General features: G+C 40.0%; 1 protein-coding gene across 1 annotated transcript in view; it reads left to right on the top strand.

The window, feature by feature from the left end:
• The window catches only part of kndc1 (kinase non-catalytic C-lobe domain containing 1), a 39,631-nt gene continuing 13,519 nt past the window's right edge, over positions 1–26,112 (top strand). Inside the window, exons 1-17 of the mRNA XM_084736230.1 lie at positions 1–704; positions 5,301–5,499; positions 8,939–8,997; positions 10,313–10,459; positions 13,079–13,196; positions 13,291–13,430; positions 13,847–14,470; positions 15,667–15,781; positions 16,240–16,311; positions 16,493–16,554; positions 16,657–16,815; positions 18,084–18,161; positions 18,348–18,429; positions 18,899–19,091; positions 19,965–20,665; positions 22,200–22,338; positions 23,869–24,128. Coding sequence (XP_084592356.1) covers positions 600–704; positions 5,301–5,499; positions 8,939–8,997; positions 10,313–10,459; positions 13,079–13,196; positions 13,291–13,430; positions 13,847–14,470; positions 15,667–15,781; positions 16,240–16,311; positions 16,493–16,554; positions 16,657–16,815; positions 18,084–18,161; positions 18,348–18,429; positions 18,899–19,091; positions 19,965–20,665; positions 22,200–22,338; positions 23,869–24,128 — 3,253 coding nt within the window. The 5' untranslated portion in view covers positions 1–599. The remainder of the gene's footprint in view (positions 705–5,300; positions 5,500–8,938; positions 8,998–10,312; positions 10,460–13,078; positions 13,197–13,290; positions 13,431–13,846; positions 14,471–15,666; positions 15,782–16,239; positions 16,312–16,492; positions 16,555–16,656; positions 16,816–18,083; positions 18,162–18,347; positions 18,430–18,898; positions 19,092–19,964; positions 20,666–22,199; positions 22,339–23,868; positions 24,129–26,112) is intronic.

Genomic DNA, 26,112 nt, shown 5'->3' on the forward strand with positions numbered 1-26,112 from the left:
ATGTTACATATTGTAGCTAGACTAGGTAAAAGTACAAGTGGAATCGTGAAACTGACAGCGCATATTAATGACATAACACCTCAGTCAGTGCCAGATGACAGAAGAGATAGTAATGAGGACTAATGTGATGAATGTGAGTCACGCCGTGGACAGATAAGAGGCGAGGAGCCAACTGTAGCATGCAGTCAGCGCCTCTCCTCTCTCCAATCTGCCAGCACCGGCTGCTCCACGGGGAGGGGAGGACTCAGAAAACTGCAGCTCATGATCGCCTTCAGCGTGTCGCCTGTTTCTGTGGAGGTGTAGTAGTCATGACAGCCTCACACACCGGCCAGCATTCCCCACCGCCGCCTCCTCCTCCCTCGGCACGCTGGAGACAGTCGATTCAGGCGCATTGCTGTGCTTCCCCGGTTTTCTCCGGCGTTGTTTTTGGACCGGAGTGTCCCGCAGTGACCATCGACTGACTGCTGGACTGCAGCAAGTAGTCGACCCCCCCTCCGTCTGAGCACCGCTGTACCCGGAGATGCCGGCTGTCTCGACTGGAAACACTGTTGTCTGGGCCGAAATTCGCTTTACTACTTGAAGGAATCAAAGTTGCTGCAATGGAGACTCCGGGGGGTGATGCTGCGGTCACATACTTGGGGAGATCTGAGGACAGAGACGGATATTATGATCTAGAGCATCTGCCTCCACTGCTGGAGGATGAGGTGAGCATGAAGAAGTCATACTAAAAATGTTGTGACTTATTTAAAAATATGGTTGATTACCCAGTAGGCATTACAAGCTTACATGAATATGGCAAGCCAGCTTGTAGACAATGTCTCCAATGTTCTTATACGTACATCCTCTCCTGTCTTCAACTGGGTTAGATGACATGATTTTGATAAATAGACCACTGAGGTTTTTCCTTCATAAAACCACGGCACTTACTTAAACTGCCATTGATTTAAAGAGACAGTTCGCCCCAAAACCCTCCAAAAAAACCCCACGTTTTTCCCCTGGCCTACAAAGTAGTTTTGGCAACCAGCTGCAGAAAAAAAGTCCCTCCATCAAACTGCTCTCAACAAGGTCCGTGTATGATCTTGAGTAACTAGGTCAGGATTTCTGGGAAGAAACATTGCTGTTGAATTTTTAAACTGTATTTTTTTAGTGGTTTGAGCACCACAAGCTGAGTGCCATCTAGTTACATTAGCTTGTATTCAACAGAGGCCAGACATATCTACAGCTGGTATCTTCAAAACTTGGCAGCTCACATCAAAACTATCTAAATGGCAATAGGGTTAAGAGCAAAAATATGTTTTTGATATTTGGATGAACTGTCCCTTAAGTCAGGGGGTTTAAGGGTCCTCAGCAATAGAAGAACAGAATATTTGAACTTTTATCACATTTTTTTGGAAGTTGAAATAACAAGGGAAGAAACAAGGTTGGCTGATCATCAGTTGACCATGACGACCTTATTATTTTCAAACCTAAAAAATATACTCCGAGACAAAATCCTCTCAAATCGGGTGTCCATGGTCGAAGGTGCATCTTTTGTTGGAATCCTTGACATTTTATACACATACTGATATTTTTGTGTGTGATGTGTAGACTGTGACCGTGTGAAACTACCAATAATCTCAAAAAAAGTTGCGAGTTGTTGAGTTGCGCTTGTTGCCAACAGCTGTTGGGCCCCACAAGATAAATCTTGGGGATCCTGAGATGGTTATTGGGGCAGAAAACAAAACAAAGTTCTGCTACCTGCATTAATTCTTTGGACTGAATCTGTTTCTTTTGTAAAATAGTGAGCGAATCATTCTTTAGTGAAATGTGACACAAAGCCCCAACCAGATCTCTTTTTTTGTGTGTCACAAGACAAAAACACACCAAGTTATTGTATTTTATATGTTTATCATATGTAAAACAATTATTTTAAAAGTAACTATAGCTGTCAAATAAATGTAGTGTTGTAAAAAGCACATTATTTCCTTCTGAAAAGTAGTGGAGTAGAAGTGTAAAGTTGCACAATAAGGATATACTCATGTAGAGAACAAGAACGTCAACATTGTTCCTGAGTAAGTGTTCTTAGTTACTTTCCACCAGTGGCTGTTATTGAACTTTTTTTTTAAGGAAACTGTTGAATTGTAATTTAGTCACTTTGTAGACTTTCAGCAGAGATGTCCCAAAGGATCAAGAGTTAGATGATCCATTGGATTGATTTTCGGGGAATATGTTGGGAATATGTTATTAACAAAATACAGGAACTTGAATCATATGTAAGTGACTACTGGCACTTTCTTATGCTGTTCCTCTCATTCCCAGTGCGCAGAGACAGGAAACACACCACCAGCCTTATCAGAACCTTGGAGCTCAGACACAAACTTATGTAGGACAGAAAATTTAACTTGAGGGGGGGTTAGAGAGACTTCTAGCTTTCCTCTGCACTGTTCTCAAGGGAAATCGTCTATTTATGGGCCTGGTGCTGCTGCTGCTGCCTGAAGTGGCACTTTTCTGCCCTGTAATTGTGCTCTACCCCACCAGATAACATTTATATCCTTTGTGCACAATCGGCCGCAACTCTTCTGCACCTACAAGACTCGTAAAGCAAAACAGATGCTCACTGCTGCAGCCAGTCAGAGATAATGCAGCGATTTTCAGTTGCTGAATATGAATTACAGGCAGTAAAAATAAGTTCCCATTGAGAGATTTATGTGGTATAAATTATGTCATGGAAGAAAAAAAGGTTAATGGTAATGGAAGTAGCGGACGTACTGTTTGACAGTTGCTGCTTTGTGATACACCACATCCCCTCCACTACCCATCTGTCTGAGTAAGGCCAGCTTTTGTGTTCACTTCCGCACCGAACAGAAGATCCTATAATAAGGCCGCAGAATTATGCTGGATGCTGCATGGAATCTCTGAGATCACTGGGTTTGCCGGGATAAATGGCCAGTCAGTAATAGTGGATCACAGATGATGTAGTGTGCTCATGCGGGTCTGTAGAGTCACTCCATAGGAAAACAAGGGGTTGTGTGTCGGTGTGTGCAGGATGTACTTTGTGTACTAAATGCCCTTGCTACTGAAGAAAGTTTTGGGTTTTCTGCAGCTGGTGTCAGAATGAGGACACTGTTAAAGGTGCTGTATTTGATAAAAATTAATCATATCTTGTGACTGTATTTTGTTTCAACTTTATTTGCAAACTTAGTGAAGGTGCAGATCATTGAGTGTGGGCATGGGAAATAAACAGATACAAAGCATCGGTAAAACTGGATATTGTTTTTCTGAATGGGTGCCAGTTGTAGCCCACTTAGCAGCCAGTAGAAGCTAAAGTATCGGACAGTAGGGGTATTTACAGTTTCTCAAAATGAAGATGTACTTTTATGTAATAACTTTGCTGTCAGTGCTGGAAGCTCTCATCTTCCAGTGGAGAGCTCAGATGTCTCCCAGTGATCTTGTGCTGTTGTCAGCTTTATTTTATGAAGTTTTAACCTTCTCAAAAAAATCCTAAAGTGTGCCTTCATTTCCTCGGCCGTTATTACAGTAAGAGGGAGACCGATAATGAATTTTTAAAGGCCCGTCTAATGACAGTAGTCTGGAGTGGGAAAAAGATTATAAACTGGATAACTGAACATCTCAGTCATCTGCATCTAAGTAGATGCTGCACAGCCATTGGTCACTATCGGAGCCCAGTTCCTTCTGTACTGATAGTTTGAAAAATGTCATATTGGCAGATTAGTCATCTAAACGTCATATTGGCAGATTAGTCATCTAAACCAATTAATGCGTTGGCCTCTAATTGCAACACAAGCGATAGCCGATTTCCAAAGCAGGCCACAGCATTTTTACGACCTTTAAATGGGTTTATTTAAAAAGACAAGGGCTACTTAGACTCTTTATTTCACTTATCACCTGCAACAACACTCTGATTTACCACACTATGCACCTGATATCATAAAAGAAACATCATTACTAAACAAACAGAGCAGTGTGGCAGTGCTGCAGTGTGGAGGCAAAGATGAATTTATTAGGTTTAGAATATATATAGTTAAGATTTATTGCTCAAGTGCTCAAGCAGCCCATTGATTTTTAAAAGCTTAAAAAACAGCAATTCAAATATTTTATCATCTTGTACATTACAATTTGGTTACCTTATCTGGATCTCACTATATTTCCCTACCATATCTGTATCCTAGCAAAGAGGCAATCTATAAACTCTAGCTGCTGCTATAATGTTGCATTATCATTGTGTTACATAGGACGCCATCTCCATCCACCTGTAGAATCTAGTTTCTCCAGGTTGTAGGTAGAACTTTGTCGTCGCTCTCCAGCCTCCCTCGGTGCCGCGGAAAGCGATGAGGCCAGAGTTTAACAGCAAACATTGCTTTGCACACTCTGTATTTACATTTTAATAAATCCGTTCCACATGAGTTAGTGGACTGAAACGCAGTTGAGAGCAGGGACTGTTTTGATGGTGCGGTTAGGTGCTCACAGAGTGGGAGGAAAGGTGAACGCTCTGCCTTCTGGTCTCTGTTGCCTGACATTAAAATGTGTCATATGCTCTGCAAAGAGGCAAGACATATCAATTTTATTTATATAGCCCAATATCGTAAATTTCCCTCAAGGTGCTTTACAATACAACACCCTGTATGTAACTTTCAACATTAATGGGGCCTTCACAGATGTGACAGTTACCCATGATGCCAGGGACACTAACACCCCCGCATATCTGGTAACAATCTGCATGGTGCTTCTCCTCTTTAGCCCAGGGGATATGACATCCATGATATCCTTAAAAACAATTTCAAATGTGGCCTGCTGCATTTCTATGTGTTGTTACTAGTATATGGCTTTTTCTTTGCATGGTAGAGTCTTAACTTGCATATGTAGATGCAGTGGCAAACTCTGTTTACTGACAGTGATTTTCCCAAGTGTTCCTGAGCCCATGTAGTATGTTTTATACAATTATGTGGGTTTTTAATGCCCTGCTGCTTGAGGAGTCTGAAGTCACAGGCATTCAATGTTGGTTTTCGGCCTTGTCCCAATTCCCTGGAATCTCTGAATCTTTTAATGGTATTATGGGTTGTATGTGGTGAAATCCCTAAATTCCTTGCAGTTTTGTGTTGAGAAACATGGTTCTTCTTATTTTTCCACGCAGTTTTTCCACAAAGTGAAGAATTGTACAGGGTTTAAGAAATAAAAAAAAAAAAAAAAGCTGAATTGTTTTTTAAACTTTCTCAGTCTATGAAAGTGCATGGAGCTAACGCAGTATGTCTCCACAGTACATGTGTGTGCTTACCTAAACATGCTTGTGTCCGTGTCCACAGGAGAATGTGTCTTTGGCAGACATCCTCTCTCTGCGGGACAGCTGTCTGTCTGAGGAGGAGGTGTGGGCGGTGTGTGCAGAGTGTGCTCTGGCGCTGCAGAGCATCCGACCCTCCCACCTCTTCCACACCCTGTGCATAACACCCGACACTCTGGCCTTCAACGCCCATGGGAATGTTTGTTTCATGGAGCAGCTCAGTGGTGAGTATACAGCATGGACATACTGTCATTTATATACTTTTGCAAGAATGAAACCACTTTAAGAACATTTTATACCCCTTGATTCACCATCATTTATCTTATCATGTTCTGATTTTGGATGTAACCACTGGCTTGGCTGTCAAATATGACTGGTAATGGTTAAAGATATTTATTATTATTATTATTATTATTGGCACAAATGACATTTAGAAACTGGAAGACATAACAGATTAGATCAGAACTGTACTGCAGAATTTGAATGCAAGGTTGTCCCATGGCTGCAGTTTAAGCTCTGGTTCACACAGAGAGAAGTTACCTTTTTCTCTTCAGTGATCTGTTGCCCTGATCTATATCAGTTTAAATTAGCAAATTTCAGCTTTAAAATACTGTATTAGTTTCTCACGGGATCTGTCAGACTGTGATGACGTCTTAGGGTCTGCTCTGATTTGCTGATGTCCTGAAAGGCTCCGTGACATCGAATGAAAAATGTCCTACCAGGAATTATCATCTCTCACCTGTTTGCTTCTCCCTCTTCCCTTTACGTCATTCCTTTCTCTCTAGCATTCTCAATTTTTCTTTCTCATTCCCTTTCTATACCAATCTCTGTGTTATCACTCACACCAGCGCTTGTGCATGTGTGCAACACACTGTAGCACGCACTTATTTCCAGAAATTGATAAGCATTGATTGGATCAACAGTGTTAGAGTTGCCAGGGGGAGCGTTGTTGTGGTAACAGCTTGGTAAGCCTATCAGCAGTCAATCTGCGCACACACACACACACACATGCTGCCTGCATGGCATCCTTTAAAGCGTTGCATCCATTTATCTCCACGCAAATCTTCAGTCAGTAATAGAGACACTTTGAGGAGATGTTTTGATTACTCTGTCAGATAAAATCCTTTGCAGCCTCATTTGTTGTCAGACTTTATTGGATTGTGTTCAGTCCCACGGCTGTGATTCACCCTGTAGATAGAGAAAGAAACCACAGTGCCCACATTACCCTTCGTGTGGTAGTTGTTCATTCTGAACACATTGCATCTATATCATTAATCATAACACAATGCTCTCCGCTTTGCTTGCTGCACTTTCCTATTGATTCCATTTAATTGAAGTCTTTGTGCGATAGTGATGAAATTTCAAGGTGACGCACACTTGAACAGCCAATCCTGTGCTTACACACAAACAGGCTCTTGCTGTAAGGCTGTATAATAGAGTGACCTTGAGGACTGTGGGACTGAATCCGAGTGAGAATAGCTGTTGCCACAACGACTCATCAATAGGGTTCGTTTCAGCTAATTAATTCCTGCAGTAATAACAGAAAGGTGGTTGTATGTGACTGTGGGTGATGTGGCATCACCAAAATACGCAGCCAGAGCAACAAAATTTCCTCTAATACAACGATGACTAAGAAAAATTGCTAATTTTCCCATGAGGTTTGAAGAAAGCTGTTTCATTTCTGATAAAACAGGGCTCGCTGTGCTTGGTGGGAAATGCGATCGGCCCCTTTGGAAAGTGTGTTCAATCAGTTCATACTACCTGTTGTGCTAAGTTGCTTTAGGCATACATGACTCACCAAGCTTTCACCATCACCCTGGAGGCATCTGCGTCACTGACAACGGCTGCCTTTTTTTCTCTTCACCGTCTGTTTCACTCTGTTGCAAAGGTTTCTGACTACACAGAGTTTAAACATCTTGTCCTCCTTTTCTACTCTTGTTTGAAGAGAAGAGATGAGGGAAGGAAGTAAACAGTGAGCAGAGGAAAGAAAATGAACGAGGGGAGAGGAAAGAAAGGAAAGGAAAATCCTCCTTGTATGAGCTTCCACATATGCTTCCTAGTTGTAAGGGCCATAGAGCAAGCGCAGTACAGACATCCTTTGGCCGAGTGGATACATACCGCTAACCTGAATGGGGATAAAATGATTTAATCATGCGTCTCGTCTACACTTTACAAATGCTACTATGGTCTGAATGAATCCAATTCCGATATTGAAACAAGTCATTAGTGCTTTTGTGATGCTCAATAAAATGTATCCACTATTTTACTGTCTGTTTTTTGGCCGCAGTGTATCACATGACATTGTCATTACATGGTTTGGTTGGGAAAGGAAATGAAAAAGCAAGGAAATGAAAGAGGAGATAAAGAAAGGGGAGGGGGTAAGGAAAGGTAAGGACATGAGAGGAACAGGAGGGGAAAAGAGGGTTATTGTTAAGGATAGGTGAGTAAAGGGAAAAAGGCAAAAGTAAAAAAGGAGGCGAGACGAAAAACTCAAAGGAGGTGAGAAAGCTAAAAATGTGAAGAGAGGAGAGGATTAGAAGAGAATGAGAATTAAAAAGGAGAGGAGGCAGGAGATAAAAAAACGAAGATGAAAGTGGAGATGAATGGAAAGGATGGTTAGAAAGGAAAGGAAAAGAAAGGTGAGAATAAAATAAATGGAAGGAGAGAAAGAAGTCAAGGAAAGAAAATAAGTAAAGGGGAAAGAAAGTAGAAAGGACTAGACAGGAGATGAATAGAAAGGAGAAGGAAACTAAACTTTATTAAAGGGGAAAAGTCAATGGTAAAAAGGAGACAGGATGAAAAAGTCAAAAGAGTGGAGACAGCTAAATGGATGAAAAAAGGAAAGGAAAGAGTAGAGCAAATGCAAAAGGAAGGAGAGAGGAAAGGAAAAGATGAAAGGAAGGCAAAGAAGAAAGGAAAGAAATGATGAACGGGAAGGAAATGAAAATGGGAAAGACAGGAAATAAGATGAAAAGGGGGGAGAGGAAGCTAAAGAGGTGAGAAGAATGGATAGGAAAAGAGAAGAGGAGACATGGAGATCAGCCTCACTACACCTGGGAGGGGATATCATAACTCCAGTGGACAAACCCAGATCTGTCATGACCCACTTTACTCTCCGTCCTTCTCCTTCTCTCCTCCCCTTCCTCTAACTCTGGATGCAACCTCTATGTCTCTGTCTGTCTCCATGTGTCTCTCTTATCCTGAGTCCAGCTGAGGGAGTGCATGTTTGTGCTGATGTTTTCATGTCTGTGTGTGTCCTGCTTGTAGCCAGACTGAGCAGTGGCCTATTTCAGGAAGAGGAGGATGCAGCACGCTGCTCCTCAGTGGCTGCTTCATCCTCTGATCTGCAGATAGCTCCTGTCTTGTTTGTCGGGGATTATCTCTGACACATGAATTATGCAAATGAAGGGAAACGGCTACGCTAGCTCACTGGACTGTTGTGGTGTAGCATGCGGGATACATATTTTTTTTCTGATTTGCATCTCATTACGGTGGATGCTTAGCAAGTAGGTTACAGTACAGAATTGACATGGCTGTACATCAGAGTGTTGACATCAAACGACAAATGCACCATTTGTTCCTTTTTGATGGCATTATGATATACAGTGTGCTTTTCGCGCGTGCCTAATGGTGCAGCTAATTGGCATGTTTTTCGTCCTGCAGATGATCCAGAAGGCTCCTTTGTGCCTCCAGAGTTTGACAACACAGGCAGTACGTTTGAGGTGAGAGATGCCGAATCTTCTTATAGATTCTAACCTGGTCACAGTCGCACACAGTCACCCCTGGGAGCTTCTCAGTACACCACACAGTCACGGGCACCTTGATGATGTTTGCTGAGGGACGAACCAGAAGCCAGCAATCATTCATCTACAAGCTCACCTCTGCTACCTCTGTCTGATCACGTGAAATCAGGAGGAGGCATTACTGCCATCAGTCCTACTAGAAAGAATAACACTGTACTCACCAAGTTAATAGCTGAGAATTTGTGATGCAGCAACATGGACACGTCCAATGGAGCATGAAATACCAGCAATGAGATTATCACAGAGGCATGTAAACGAACCCACAGGTCAGACAAATTGATCTGAAAAACAAAAAGCAAAGCTAAATTGTAGAATTGTTATCCAAACTATCATGATTCAACTTTGACCTAACATCAGAGGTCCTCACAGGTCCATATACTGCACTGCTAATCGGTCAGATAATGTCGCTGCATGATCACCTGACTTCAGATGTTTCTTACCCATTAGCACAATGTTATCTGACCTAACCAATGTTAGGCCACGATGACCACATCTACAAAAATAGCCCATAGCTGAATTAAAAAACAATTATCCTTTAATGGTCACCCTTTTGAATATTATAAATGACTGGTAAGATCAATGCTTTTGATGTGATTCCTCTGTGGAACTGCAGAATCAAAATGTGAAGCTCAGACTCTGCCACTGTGCAGGGTCACTGTTCATAAATACATTTAAAGTATAACTGAATATCAAAATATACTGTGGATTCTAATTTTGCCGTGTCTGAAAATGCACAGAATGATAAAAACAAAACCTCTCCTTCACTTCTCCCTTGTTTTTCTCAAGGGAGATATTACGCACAGCCAGAGTAATAACGCAAGCAAAACAGGAGTTATGGCCTTCAGCTGAGTGTTTACTCTTCTATTTTGGTGACCCACACTGGGATCCGCCTTGCACATGTGTTTACCACATAAGTATGGGTACAGTCCACTTCAATTGTTGGAAGTGATCGTTAAATCTGAGATGTGAACTCAAAAGCACCTGGTTCAAAATCGCTGCTGCCTCAGAGCTGACCATAATATCCACTGTCAGTGCAGCAAAGCAAAACAAAAGCTTTGTCATAAATATGTACAAAACATGACAATTACTGCCCAAAATGGTAAGAGGATCCTGTGTTTTTTACCCTTTTCTGTAGCCATTCACAGATTCAGATCGCTGTAGTTGCTATAAATTCACGGCTGCAGCTGGTTTCTGATGGTGATAGTATTTTTTCCTCTTTTATCCCCGGCTGCAGGGCCATGTTTACTCTCTGGGCTCTACGCTTTCTGCTGCACTGAACTTTGTCATCGAGCCAGAGCTGGAGGCAGAGCTGGGAGAAGAAATCCAGAGGCTGCTGGAGCAGATGCAGGAGGAGAGACCCGAGGACAGGCCGCTCCTGCAGGTATAAAAACCCTGCTGACTGTTCTTTATTGCTGCAATGATTTATAGAAAGCTGCACGGTTTTAACATCTTGGGGCAGGTGGAGTAATTAGAGATCTCACTTGAGCAATTGTGTTGTTGTGGTGTTCAGATGAAAGAAGTGAAATGTCTTAGTTAAAGCTGCTACGAGGAGTTTTTAACTGTTGATGAAACAGTCTCAGTTTATTACTGACGCCTCCATATGACCTAAGTAAGTTAAAAAGCATCCACAAGAAAACTGGCTATTTCTATTTTGTTGTTCTTAATGGCAGCCCCCAAGTAAGATTCTTTGTGAAATCAGATGAAATGAGCCTGTGTTCACATTTTTCCAGGCAGAGTTTCAGTGAGTAATATACATAAGCCAGTTACAAAGAAGCAGGAGAACGTTTTTAGTTAGATAATCTTATTTTTGACCTTATATTTTGTGGTTATTATGTTTGAAGCACTAGTGCTTTTGCCCATAGGGGCCTCTAAAATCAACAAAACATGAAAGTTCCTTGTAGCAGCTTTAAGTCTTAAATTAGGTTCATTTTAGTACAAACACAAAATTAGTGTTAATGATGTTTTTTACATTTAGTGACACAAAAATAATAACTCCGAAGTCAGGATGTTAATGATTAATGATTAATCGATTAGCTGTCATTAAGAAGTTGAATTTGATACATGCAAACAACAAAAAGAATTAAAATGTGAAATAAAAGACAAAACAATGAATTAATGATTAATTGATTACTTGATTATTAGCGTTTTCAACTCAAGAAAAATGCACATCTATAACCCTACTTAAATGTCAAATTAGAAAAACCTGATATCAGACTAACTTTTCGATTCATTACACTCCATTTCAGAGAAATGAGCTGCTCAGTGGAGGCGGAGCCAGGCAAAGTAGAAAGGAGAAAGTATGGCCTAAATAAATAATGAATAGAAATAATTTATGTTTTTAGTAAGTTATACATGTATTAGTGATAATTGCAGTTTCATATTAATTTTCAAATTCTTTTAGAAACCTCATAGAAACTAACATAGGCATAAAACACATTGAGATAAAGCCATAGAGAAATAGATTAATGTAGTTTTAGAGTCGTCATGACTCCAGGACATAGATGGTGACTGCACACAGTTCAAAATGATAAAGAATATTCCTATACAGCACAGCATCATTTTCCCTTTACAGTCACAAGTAGAAGCACATGGATTGTGTAGGAGAAGTAAATATGCCTACAGTAATTAAGGCTGTAGCATTAATTTAAGTCTGTTTCTCTCATATGACTATTAGATGAACTGAGTGACTCTGTATTTAGTGAGTCGGTGCTCTTGAGCAGCATCAAGTGGAGAAGCTGCGTCAGTGCAGATCACACACACTGGGAGTGTCTCACACTCTGTTGCTGTCAGACAGTCAGAGGCCCTGCTACTAACAATAATAGATTTATGGAACATTTTAGTCACAAAATGCAGCTGAAATTGCTGTGCTATATAAAGGAGTATACAAGTTACTGTTGTGAAAAGATCTACCAGATTGTAACATGACTTGAAAATATTATTCAAAAAGAAATAATGATTAATTTGCATTTGCATTTGCAAGTTTCACAAAACATTCTTGTACATCTTAGATGCATTTTTCTTCACATAGAAAAGTAGTTAACAGAAGAGGTTTAAGAAAAATGAAGAAGACTAAGAGAGAAGATAAACTATTGTTCCTGGACCTTTTCTTTTATGAGTTATGTTCCTCTTTGATGAAAAATTTCTTATCTTTGTCAAATTTTGCTTAAAGTAATTATTTTTCTTTGTTTTGAATTTTGTTCATTTCTCTTTTTAAATTTTCTTAGTTTTGATACTGTTCCAACCCTAAACACAATCTTTATACCTTAATATCACCTGCCTTATATCTGGGAATGTGCATTAATGTCATTTTAAAATTCTCTTATATAAATGAAAATGAGCATCGACACAACAGAATACTGTATGTATAATTTTCTTTGGCTCAATAAAACATGTTTGAAATGAGAAGTTTGCACACCTGTGTGGAGACAGATTGGTGACCAGTAGAATAAGTGATAAAGTGACAAAAATCAGCTCCAGCAACACACATTCAGTTTAGTGAACAGCTACGTTTCGGTCCAGTTACCTTTGTCAGGGATTTCATATAATAACTGACAACAACCAATGATATATGCCAAGTAATCAGTCATCCATAAAAAGCAATAACACGTGGGAAGCAGCAGGGGAAGAGAAAACATATTTTTAAGACCCGCTCAGGTGAATTTTGAATAACTTACCCAATGAAAATTTAAGGATAATTGTCTGTTGGTCATGCCAGCAAGCCCTAAACAGAACAAAATAAGATCAACTTACTGAACAACAGACATCTGAAATCAGCAAAAGACAAATTCATTCATACAAATTAATTAGTATTCATTTGTATTGCAGTATGCAGAAAAAATAAAAAATGGCATAAATATTTAAAAAAATAATATACCATGTAAAGCCAACACAATATCGGTATCTGTTGTGTTGTGCCTCTACCCTCAAATATGTTTCTTTTCTGAGATCATGTGTGTTTTATTGTGAATTTTGCAAACCTGTAAGTTAAATGCTCCCACAGGACGTCCTCTGTCTGGCCGAGGCACGATTGTCTCATAGCTCCTCTGCAGCTGTGTGTCGGAAGCTGTCCTCTGTTGGGCGACGGGTGCTCTCCATCGAATCTGTTTCAACCTTTCAAGGTCATAATATCATCTCAGTTTTACAAATGTCACTCTTTGGTCTGCACGGCCGTGGTTCCTCCAGGTACTAATTGCTTTCTTTGTAAATCCACAGATGGACAGGAAGGCTCCTGGGAGGCAAGATGGCAGCATCCCAAACCCAGATGTCTGCTTAAAAGACTGAGCTCGGACGATAATACCAAAGACGTGTGCGCTGACAGTTCAGTAAAAACGAACTGTCTGTCCAGGCAGCAGGTATGTGAGAGAGTGTAGCTACAACCAGTTTTAGGAAACTGCGGCTCTGAAGGAAGAAATAATTTAACATTATTCTTCCTCATCAGTCTCTGTCATCCAACATCTTATTAAAATCCAGAACCAGACCTGACCCCTAGATGTTAATAGTTAATATGCTCACTTTGCTGAAAGGATTCTTTCTTTTTGAGATACTGAACATTGTCCACCTGTTACTGTTGTGATATTTGGCATAAGTAATGTCAGTTTCCCATCAGAAAAGGCTGTCTGACAGCAAGGTAAAGTGGTGAAAATATTCTAAATACCTCATGCAACCCCACTTCAAATAATCCGGCTATGCCTTTAATGCATGATTAAGAATATTTTGTCATGCAGAATAGCTGATGCACACCGCTATGTACTAAAACCTCAATCTGCAGGTGTGCGGGGGCTGGGATTCCTCTCTCTGGGCGGAGGATATGGAGTGCAGTGAAGGAGACGGCATGATCTTGGCAGATGAATTGGACTGCAGGTCTCACAACAGCTCCCCAGTGAGGAGGAGAGCTCAGCAGAGACTGAACAGGGTGAGGGGGGCTCTTAACCGCTCCTGCTCCGTCCCAGACTCCAACAACCCCCCTTGCCTTTCCCCTCCAGCTCACGGAGATATCAGCATACCCGTGTCCGACCTCACTGAGATAGGAGCAGATGAACACTTGAGCTGCAAGTCTGTGTGGAGTGACAGACTTCAGAGACTCAACCGGGGCAAGTCCTGTGAGTCTTACCCACATAGTAGCCCTGAGGATTGTGTGAACTCAGTTGTGGACCAAATGTCGCAAGGCAATGATGATGCTTTAGAGACACTGTGCAGTGGAGAAACAAAGATTCAAGGATGCCACGAATGTGAATCTAATAACTGCACCCAGGATTCAGCATCTTCCTCTAACTCTTGTCAGGAGCTGGAAATGGAACAGGACTCACAGGGCTCGTTGAACCACAGCCTCTACATTCCCAATAACCACATGACCAAAAGCATGCTGTGCCTCAATGAAGAATCTCAGGATGAGGTTAGCCAGAGCCAGATGGCTCTCACATCTCTTTACAGTTGCATCTCAGATTGTTTCTCACAGTCATGTCTGGTGCTGTTTTGTCCACGAAAGAGGTGGCTGTCTGCAAATAACAGAAACATGCAAAGGATTCTTGTGGGTGGGGGTGTAGATCAGATCAAAAATGGGGACAGCTGGATCAACTAGATTTCTTTAATATGGTATTTTCTCTAAAATTCTATGAGCAGTAGATTGAGAAGAAGCTAAATTAAAGGGATATCTCATCCCGAAATCAAAAGTACATATTTTTCGTTTTACCTGTAGTGCTATTCACCCATCCTGGAAAAAAAACAGTAAGTGGTCTTTGTGTTTTTTACCTTTTTTATTGGAGCCGTATTGTAGAGCAAACATAGGTATTACCACTGATGCTAATTAAGGTCCTGTTCCAGTTAGTATAGCAGAGTCTTTCCAGTGAGGCAACATGCCTCATACAACCTCAACGCCCTGACTCTGTTTGACCTGAATGGAACAGAACCTTAATTAGTATCATTAATAACACCTGTGTTTACCATACTATTTCATTGTGGCTGCAGTGAAAAAGGTCTGTTTCCAAGGTTAAAAATGAAGTTTAACTTTAACCCCCAAAGCTGTTCTTTTTAGCTTTGTAGCTAGCTAGGTAGCCAGCAAGCTCCATAATTAACGTTAGTTATCACTCAATAAGTAAATTAACTTCACAGTTTCTTAGTGCAAAATAAAAAGTGTGCCATGAGACAGGATGCTGAGGTCTGCCTGACTTTTTCATTTCCAAAAATGATCTATACTAATTAAAATCTGTTAGTGTTAAGCCTGTAGTGGAACTTTTAAACATAGGCTGCTCAGTAATATGCGTTTCTGTCAGAACAGTTGCTCAGAACTTGTTGTGTGAATGAATTTACTGTTATGTAACAGTTTTAGAGGTTCAGTTTTGGAGAGACAGAGTAATCACATAGGTATTCAGAATTAATACGCCAAAGCAATCTGCAAAAGTGGAAGAGTGAACATTTCCTTATGACTTATCATCGCTGAACGTTGGAAAATTCCAAAACTGAGTTTGAGAAAGTCAAGTTAGGGATTACTTCAGTTTGAGTTAATTAGGCCAACCGAGGGATCAACTGGAGCTCTGAAGTTTGTAACTTATTCCCTTTTTAAACTGTGTTTGTTCTTTATTTTCTATCCAGTGGATCTCTCTAAGAGAATTACTTACTCGATGTGGACGGAGGCTGACAGTTAATGAGCTGTGGGCTCTGTGTTACACCTGCCTGTCCTCACTGCAGACCTACATCGACTTTCCAGGTGATTTTAACCACTTCATGCATGAAATCATCTCTCAGTATTAACTGCTCCTGCAAGGATAATTGAGATCTCAACATATGTAAGAGCTAGGGCTGCGTATCAGTACTCAGTACCTTTAAGGTGTCATCTGTTTTTTTTTTTATTTGTATGGTTTTGTTTGCAGCCAATCACCATAAGCATTATTTGATTTACTGTGACGTGTGATTGGCCCACTACTGCATTAGCTGCAACTCATATGCATAGCATGGCGAGAGGCCACCAAAACGTTCAAAAGTACCTGTGGTGTCTTATAGCAATATGAATAAAACGTGGAAGGATTAGGCACCGGCTCTTGCAATTAATGCTGTGCATGTAAATGGAAATTTTCAGAAGAAAGAGGAAAATGAGGTTATGCTCCATAGATTGCATTTTCTTGGCCACAATTATTCTCTGCAGCTGATTTCTCTCTTTTCCATTAGCCTATTTATGCCTGGACACCGTGCACGTGAGCTGCGAGGGAGAAGTACTTTTCTTGAAACCTAAAAACATAGGTTGGTTTACTGTTACTTTACTGTTGTAGAGCAATCAAGCCCAGCAGTGTAATGCTCTTCCTTTTTCCAATCTTCAGTTGTTTACTTACAAAATAGATTCACCTTTTACTGAAGTGTATGAGGCAGCGGCGCCTGGAGGCTTTTGTTGACCTCAATAACTGACTTTCAGTGTTCTTTGCAGGATCCCGAGATGAGTTTTATCTTGCTCCTGAATATCAAGAACATGGAATTGTGACTGAGAAGGTCTGCCCGTCTGAACTGCTTTAATTTATTTTTAAAACTTTATGTAACTAACAGTATGTTGTGGTTGCAGCTTCACCCGTCTTCTTTTCTGCATTGCCTCAGGTTTGCGTGTACGGGGTTGCAGCGATTCTCTGGGCTACGGCCAAGTTCAGTTTATCACCTAATCAAAAACTGGCAATGCCTCGCAAACTGAAGAGACTGCTCCTGGAGATGGCAAAGAGGACGCCCATTGAGAGACCTACCATCATCATGGCGAAAAAAGTATTCTTTTACCGTTGCTCCTTTAATCCAACATTTTTAAGTTGGCAGATTTCTTTTCTCTATGGCAACTTTACATAAGAATCAGACAAATCATTGCCAAGGCTCTCTGCCTGATATTGGCAGACAATAAAGCTCATGCTTCCCATGTGGCTGCCTGATACTCAGTTCTCTTCTTTCACTTGGCACAAAGCCACTGCAATTGGCAAATCTCCACTGCACCGGCCTGAAATGGATCATCTACCATTATAGTGTTTCGACTGTTCCATTGTTTTTCTGATTCCACCGCTCCGAATAACTGTTTGACTCCCGTATAAACAAATTACAAAAGACAAATAACAGCTTGACTGTAAGAATGGCTTTGATATATATTTCTGCTTTTTTATTACGAAACATAAACTGGGTTGTGTGTTTTGAACTGAAACCTGGTTAACAACAAACAGGCTCAGAGCTTGAACAGAAGCCTCCCCTCTTATCTTTCATACTCTGTTCTGTGTTTTTAGCTCTTCTAAGTACTATTCAGATAAAATACTCTTTCTATCACTAATTCATGCCCACTACCAGAAGTTTCTGAATTGGTACTACTGATGGATTACCATAGAATATGGTGCGTATATCTATGGTGCACAGAGGATGTGAACCCTGCAGACTTATAAACTGAACTTAATTATATGAGGAAGGTCCTGCTCAATAATAATAATAATAATAATAATAATAATAATAATAATAATAATAATGATAACATAAGGCTTTTGCATTGAAAAGTACCTTTATGAAAAAAAATGCTTTCTTAATCATCATACTTTCCTCTATTTATTTTCTACTTTTATGTTCTGTTTTATTTTGTGTGCCTTCTGTCTTTAATGTTAATGTTATGCTCTTGAAAGCACTTTAAAATGCATTTACTTGTATGAAAATTTTTCTATAAATAAAGCCTAATTTGATTTTGCATATCAATGCGCAGAACTTCAGAGAGGAGCACCTTTCCCTACCATTTTAGAAAAAGAATGCTTGTAATTTAAATAGAGAGAATCCAGTTTGTTAGAGTGCTTTGTCATTTTGTCAACAAGGACTCTCCTAAAAACTACCAGAATTATTATGCCGTCAGTCATTTTGTTAAAGTAGCTGTTGCTTTTCCACATACTGTTTTTTTTTTTTTTTTTTATCAAACACCTCAGTTATTTGAGGGCAGAGTAAATTCTGACATTGCTGATTGTGTTTGAAGTTTCTACTATTGTTATCACACTTGTTTTCTTGTGGATCTGTTTCAGAGCTGTCACGACTATTTGTCACGTCAAGGGACAAATGCTGAGACTGTCTGGAACAACCTCGTCAGCAGAGTTCACCCGGTAATCTTTCCTTTGTTTTTCACCCCAGATCTGGTCGCACTTTTGTATCTTCATCTCTCTGTTTATTGACTGTTATTTAAGCCTTAAGCTTCAGTTTGTTTTTCTTCATCCTCTCAGTGTCTGCCGTGTTTTGTCTCATTGAAAATGGGATTTCTGTTGTAATGAATCAATTCAATTTTCTTTCAGCCGGTATCCAGTGATGCAGATGATCTGAGTACGGCTGAAACTTCTCACGGCTCGTGTGAAGAGTCTGCACAAAACAACAGCGGTAGGAGCTTCACTCTAGTATGGATGACCCTCATGCAATACAGTTAACCTTGAAATGTACAGTATATTTTACATTTAATGTGCCAAATATAAAGAAGGAAAAACAAAGTCTTATTAAGGCTGGGTATCGGTACTCAGTACCTTTAAGGTATTGATTGAAACAACACAGCAATGTTGAAAGTTTTCCAGTCAAACAATACCTCCAACTGATCCTTTTTGTACCAGGTCTAGAACAAAAATCACTTTAAGGGTGCTGGTATTTGTACTGCAGTCATAATTTTTGGAACAATTCCCAGCCCCACCTCTTATAGATCCAACATTCATAGCAGAACAAGGGACCATGGCAGCAGTGATCACACCATAGTAGCAGATCTTCCTTATATTTTACACATTTTGTGTAATTTACCAGTGTTCATTGCATGAGACAATATCACTGATATTGTATCTGGCATTGTCGTAACTGTGTGTAGGCTTTGTGCCCATGGCCACTGAGAGCCGACTGGCTCCTGTACCTGGCCCTGTTCCCCACAGCTATCCAGTCAACAAGGAACTCCTACTCCCAGAAGCCTTCACTTCCACTGCCACACACTTCACCCCCATCATCCTGACCAATGAGGGGGACTCAGAGGAGGAGAGCCAAGACCTTGGAGCTGGCGTTGAGGGGTAGGATGTTCCATAAAATACTGACTCCACAAACACACACAGCATGAAATAATTTACTGATTCGGCTCTTCGAGAATTTACAAATTGGATTTGACTGTAAGCATCAAATTCTGATTAAACAAAGAGTCACTTTGGGGTGTTTGTGATGTAATTTGTTGCCTTACATTGGAAAAAGTCTTTTAGGGCTAGAATGCATCATGTGATCTTTCAATACAGTGTGTGACCACTATGCCAATGTGGGCTAAGAGGTAATAGAGATTAGCTGTCTGACAGAAACCCCTTTCTAGCAGAAATCATAATGCCAAAAGGCCCTTGAAAGAAAGATTTCTGCCAAAAAAAGGCAGGCCAACTTCTTCCATGTAATTCTTTTCTCTGCTTTTTGGCAGAAAGTCCTGAAGTGTATCTTCTCCCATGTAAATATTTCTTCCAGAAAGGCTTTAGGAAATCAGGGAATGTAGTGTAAAGAGCAACAAAGGCCTCATTTGGTGTAAACCGAGGTGGTGTTAGCCCAGGATTTCAACTTAGGAGACTGAGGTTCAACTCCCTTGTGAATCTTATTGCTGACTTATTATTTTTAGACTTAGCAGATTTATTATCCTCAGTTTTTTTTTATTATTATTTTCAGTTTTATGTTTGGTTAGGTTAGTTTGGTTTGGTTCAGGTGACAAAACTACTTAGGTTAGGTGTAGGAAAAGATAGTAGATATTTCATAAACCTGATATAAATCTCAGTAAGGACATATTTCCCATACTGTTTTTCTTTCTTTAAGAACAGAATAAAAATAAAAGATAACTAAGCAGTAAAATGAATACCTAAACGTAATGCTGCACAGCTTTAAAAAGAGAATACTTATTTGGATTGTTTATTTTACAGGACTGTGGATGGATTCACAGAAAGCAGTGAACACATCAAGGAAAGGGGCCTTGATTTCACTTCACACCCTGAGGACCCACAGACTGAACCCAATCTACATACACAGGAGTTTCCTGTTAATCAGACAGTCGAGACTACAGCTTCCCGTGACAACATGATGGTCAACTCTACTTCTACTCTCCCCAATATTTCCTGTCTTGAAGTCTCTCTTCCTCAGCCGTTATCCACTAACCTCAACGGTTGTGGTGTTTTCAACAATTACCTCTTCCGTCAGGATCCCACAACAGGACATCTCTCCTTAGTGCCTGTGCAGGTTAGGGCTCCAGACTCTCTCCTCGGGTTGGATATAAATCTCTCCCTGGTGCCACAGCCTTTACAGGGACTAATCACAGCTCCAGAGAACTCTGACGGTCCATTTACTGACTGTCTGAATGTACCTGTGAGGCCTAAACCCCAGGATTACGGCCCACCATCATCCTATTTCAAAGGCACCTCCATCATTTCTGACAGCCCCTCGGAGCACGGTGTTCCCAGACCTTACAACGGACAAACAAATGTGGGAACACGAGGTGAGAACAGGTCTCCCTCTGAGTCCATCTCACCTAAAGTCCACCCTGCCCTACAAGAGGTGATTGACCTGCTCAAGGGAGAGTTTTCTCTTGATGGGTATTTGGACAATGGACATGAGGACATCGCCATGGGTATGTATTTTTAGATTAGACTGGAGTATCATTTGCTTTACACAGCTTTAGTGTAAAATTTTCTGTGCATTTTGCAGTGAATCCTGACTAGAAGTAGTTGAACATCAAAGGGTCCATCTGTAGTTGCCGGGGAGAACATGTATGGAGTGGCTAACTAATTAAAAAAAGAAAGTATTAACATAAGTAAGATGTATATCCACATACTGAGTCATCTGTAACACTTCAACATGATATTTTGCAGTTGAGAGTGTGTGGAAGCTATTGCCTCAGAGTACGCAAGCAGAGAAACAGTTTGCTAAAAATAACAGAATAATGGTTGAAATAGTTAAAAGTAATGAATAAAAGGTTGACATGGTAAAAGGTTAAGTGATGACATAGTTGGCTAAAAGCAATGGATAAAATAATGTTAGCTAAAAATAACGGATAAAAGGCTGACGTAGTTTGGTAAAAGTAATGAACAAATCATAAACAACCAGGTTCTGCAACTCCAAGTGGTGGCAACACAAATTATATAAATATTAATTTGACCTAAACATTGGGCCTCATGCAAACACATTTGTTCTTAAGTGGTGTGTACGAGTAAATTTACATAAAAAGCCTATCATCATTCATTCAGTGATGTATTACATACCTATTGTCAGGTGTATTGGCTGTAAATCTGCACAAGCAGGTTAATGAAGTCTCTGTTCTGGCGAACATCCTCATTTATTCTGTCTTCTATCTCCGTGATGAAAACTTCCCCTTCGCCCTCTCCTCCCGCTGCAGTTATCGATCGCTCCTTGCTGGGGCTGCGGCGAGTCCTTTTTTTTTTTTTCCTCTGAAGTCATTTTCACATTGAGATATTTCTTCTTGATTTCAGTGACAGTCCGTCGGGCAGTATTACAGCATTCGCTTTTCCCGTTTCAGTGCTTTAGCAGGACTTTTAACTCCACTGCTGACCTTCGTGGATCTCTGAAAGCAGGACGTCAAACTCCAAACTCTTAAAATGCTTCTTTTTTTCTTTCTGGTGCTGTTTTCATGAATAAATACAGCATCAACTTCCTGACATATGGGGCAGGAAGCGCAGCCATATGTGGTATTATTGGGGCATTAATTGTGCAAATTTACAAGTCTCATGCGTGTGCAATCAAATACATACAGGTAATTAGATAATTTACACTGTTATCTGAAGTTATGAGTGTTTGTTGAATCTGTATTATAGTTTTCCTCTCAGAGAGCAGATTAAGTTGCCAGGTTGCCCCTAGGTGGAGAGAAAAAGATGAAGCTTTATCTAATTTAAAAGTCTCACTGTATCCATTGACGTCAGGACAGCAGATGTGAACTAGACGGCCGCAGTGTTGTAGAGAACAGACGGCTCATTGTCTAAGAATGTTACAAATCTTCATAATGTTCCTTTAACAGCAGGTAGTTCCTTCACTGCAGGTATTTTTGCATGAAACAACAAAGCAGTAACCCACTCCATACAGTAAATCTTCTTCTTCTTCAGTTGTTCAGACATATTCATATAGAAAATTGACTTTTTCTCTTTTCCGAGGGGAGTACATCTTCTCTTTGAAGGACCTGCAGTACCACACGTTTGCCAGTGTTGTGAAGGAGAGGTTCAGTGATCTGTACTGGGAAGACGACTTGCTGGCTGTATTGCACTGCCTGGTTAACTACAGTTCATCCACACAGTGAGTAGGACTTCAAACACTTGTGTCTATCTTTCCCTTTAAACTGACCGAGATGAAAGGTCAGAAATAAAACTGGACAGCTCCAAGGTATTGTAGTTAATGAAGCCAGTGGCACGGCTTGTTGTTTTGGTCCACTGCTCTCTTTAATTTAGCTGTACGCTCGCAGTAACATGTGGATGTTTGCATCTGAGTGTTAGTACTGTAGTAGTTCAGTTCTGTAGGAAGTGGTTTTGAATAGTGACCATCTCATCAATCAGGAATCATCCACAGAACAGTTTAGATTCTGATTCATGCATCAGTTTTTAATCCTTAAAATAAATAACTGTTTTTCAGGGGATGGGTTGTCTGATGGAGTGAATCAGCACAATTATCCTACATTATGTATTAAAGAGATTATCTTTGGTGTCAGAATAATTACCCCGATTTAAAATGGATATCTTGCTAACAGTAAAAGAGCCAGTACTTTTGTCTAAACAGGAAGATGCCCAAATTTGGCTGCTTGTAGTCAGATTTTTAATTTATTCTCATGTGGGTTCTGCAGAAGAGGCACGCAGAATGATCCGGTCCTCAATGAACATGACCTCTCCTCCTCTGCATGCTCACATTTTACACCCGAACACAGCATTAAGATGAACAAAATACACTTCATACACAACATCAGCCTGCAGCTTAAATGGTCCCTATGGTAACAGGTGTGGTAAAGATACATGTAAAGCCTCTTCTGCATTGTTACTGATGTGCTGATAAGTAGCCCTGAGGAGGGAGTGGAGGGGGGGGCTTAAGAGAACGAATGAATACATGAATTAAGGCAACAAATTCCACGTTTCACGCTTCTCTCTTCATTTAAATGTAAGCTAGAGGCGAGCAGAGGGACGAGCCTGTCAGCTCTCGCAGACATCTTTTTATCCGGGCGTTGCCATGCTCTTATGCTCAGGGCAATATGTGGAGAGGCCCTTTAATCTGCTGTGGTAGGGAGACATCACAGCCCTGCAGAGTGACAGACAGACACTCTTCTTGTAGCAGTGGGCTCATTCACGGGGCACAGCTGTGGAGGGGTTATTTTTCCACTGTTTTCTGAGGATAGAGATGGGGGACTGTAGCCTTTTTGTTGAGAGATGGTCTATTCACAGTCTGACATGTACTGGAGTGGATGGTGTCCTGTCTGGCTGCAGTTAAATTTTATGGTTTGATTGGTGTGTGATGTGTGAGTAACAAGCTGCAAGATGTTTGAAATGAGTCTTTGATGGCTTTCTTGTTTGGTTCTTGTTGCTAGCAGTTGTGTTCTGCTGTGTTTTCACATTAAATCAGTAAATCCCTACTGTTGTAAAAGATTTTTCGCTGTTTTCTGGATTCATCTTCATCTGTGAAGGATGTTGACCTGGTTTATTTTGGCTGTTTTCTTCCAATTGTCTTTTTATTATGTACTTAATAGCAAATGATTGGCACTTTTCTTTACATAAGTGCTAATTGTCACTTTTTGAACACAGTGTGTGTCTGTGTGTTTTCTTTCCCCTAATGCGCCTCCTGCAGTGGCTCTAATGAGCAGCCTCCATCAAAGGCTGTGAAAAGGGCAGCCCTTACCCAACCCTTGATAGCCACTGTCTGGAGAGGGAAGAGGGAAGTTTGCCTGCATGGTTGTCTCGACCTGAATGGAAACATTCACACGTCCAGTCCTGCTGCTGTGGATTCCTGGGAAGGAACCGAGGCCCGATCCTGTCATCAAGAAAATGAGGCTGCGCTCCAAGATTTTCAGTTAAAACAGGAGGAGAGTGAAGACTCTGTCTGTCAAGGTAGGAGATGGACTTGTTTTGACAGAGATCAAACCTACTTAAGTTACAGTTTATAATAAGGATTTTTATGAGGAAATGCAGTTATATTTGTTTGGTTGTTTACTGACAAGCATTTTAAGATTTGAGCCAGCAGCAGATTTGCTCACTGTAGAGAAGATAGTCAGCAAAATACAAAATATATGATATCTGTAGCAAAATTTGAGTTTCAGATCTTATATGATATAAGATCTAGATATTTAAGAACTGAAACTCAAAGATAACTTCATTTTTATTATTTGTAACAAAGCATTGTTGAAAGCAGTTTTATAACTGTTGTTTTAAGATATTTTACTTGAAGGTAGAACAGTAGGATTTGGCCAAGCTGTTGTAAACACACAAGAAAGATCCAGAATATCAAATACCTATGTTTTGGGTTGGCAAAATGTCACAGGAATGGCAAAAAAAGAGAAATAAAGAAATAAAGGTAGAAAGCAGGGTGTGTGCAGGTACAACAACCACCACACACTTTAAGTGTGTCATAAAAGATTTGAGTCTATACATTGTTTTTAAGTAAAATGATGCACATTCTGCCTTTAAGCAGAAGTATTAATAATACAATATAAAAATACTCCGTAACAAGTACACCACACTACTAAAAGTGTTTAACTAAAAATGTCACATAAGTTGAAGTGTCAGAATTATTATTAAAATGTACTTAAAGGAGAAATCTGTATTATAATTAATGTAATAAATTAAACAGCTTGCAACCACTCGTTTCAACCATAGACTGTTTCAACTTATTAATATGCTGTCTATGGCTCCAACTCACTATTTGGACTACAGTATTTATTTTGGGCCGTGCAGTTGTTACATATGTAAAGTAAGCAGGAATGGCCACCTGTTTTATTTAATATTACATTATTACTGATGTATTGTAATATTAGCAGTGGTGCATTAATTTCGAAGTTGTATTTTACTGTTGTAGGTTTGTTTTGGAGCAAACAAATATTGAATCTGAAATATGTTTTTGGGAGGTTTAATCTGGAACAGTGCATGTTGAAGTTGATCATGTCATTAACCATTGTTCATTCATGGTAAATTGACTGAGCAGTGCCATGAGTTTGCATACATATGGGCCAAAATAATATACAAAGTGTTATAATAACAACATTAATAATGACAATACAATTATGTAAAAGTGAAATAAAACAAATACCTAGCACACATGCCTGGCAAGTATGATATACAGCAGTAAAAACAGTAAAATATACCTGTGTGATTTCACTTCCTCTTGTAACTTGTTCCATTTATTTGGTGGAAAAAACTAAAAGCTGCTTCACAAAGCACAGTACTGACCTGAGGAGTTTGAAGGGATATAAACTCTTGTGAACATGTTCAGTGACAGATTGATTTGGGTTTAAAAAGAGAAGTGAGGTAAAAGGGTTATTTGCCTAGAAATGCCTTATAAACAAAAAAGAGTCTGTGTCTTTCTTTCTATTGCCGAGAGAAGACTTGCCGAGAGAAGACCGTCCCTCAGTCTGATACAGTTTACAGTGGTGAGTTATAAAACCACCTCCACTAATAAAACATAGATCACTGTGGTAAACTGCATCAAGTTATTTAAGTGTGGGTGATGCTGTGTGTATATTTCAATATCACCATAATCTATGATCGACATTGTAGTTGACTGAACATTTTGAATGTATTTTCTAAAGAGAAACATGGTTGAAACTCCGCTAAGGCGTCTGCAAACAACGCTGTTAGTTCCAGGTCTATGATTGGATAGTGGTTGCTATGGGAGTTGGTTGCTAGGGAAGTAGTAGATATGTGAATTAACTTGCATTTACAGTACAGTTCTATTGTAATATGTCCCTAATTGCCCTCTAATAAAGGCTAATAAGGAATTCTAAAAAATAATAAGAACATTATTTCTATTTTTTGTCTAATTTAATACAAAGTACAGCTTGTAACGTGTTATTTGTGCACAGTAAAATAAAGTCAAAAT

Source organism: Lutjanus erythropterus, chromosome 14, assembly GCF_056507025.1.
Source record: "Lutjanus erythropterus isolate fLutEry1 chromosome 14, fLutEry1.hap2, whole genome shotgun sequence".
Lineage (NCBI taxonomy): Eukaryota > Metazoa > Chordata > Actinopteri > Lutjaniformes > Lutjanidae > Lutjanus > Lutjanus erythropterus.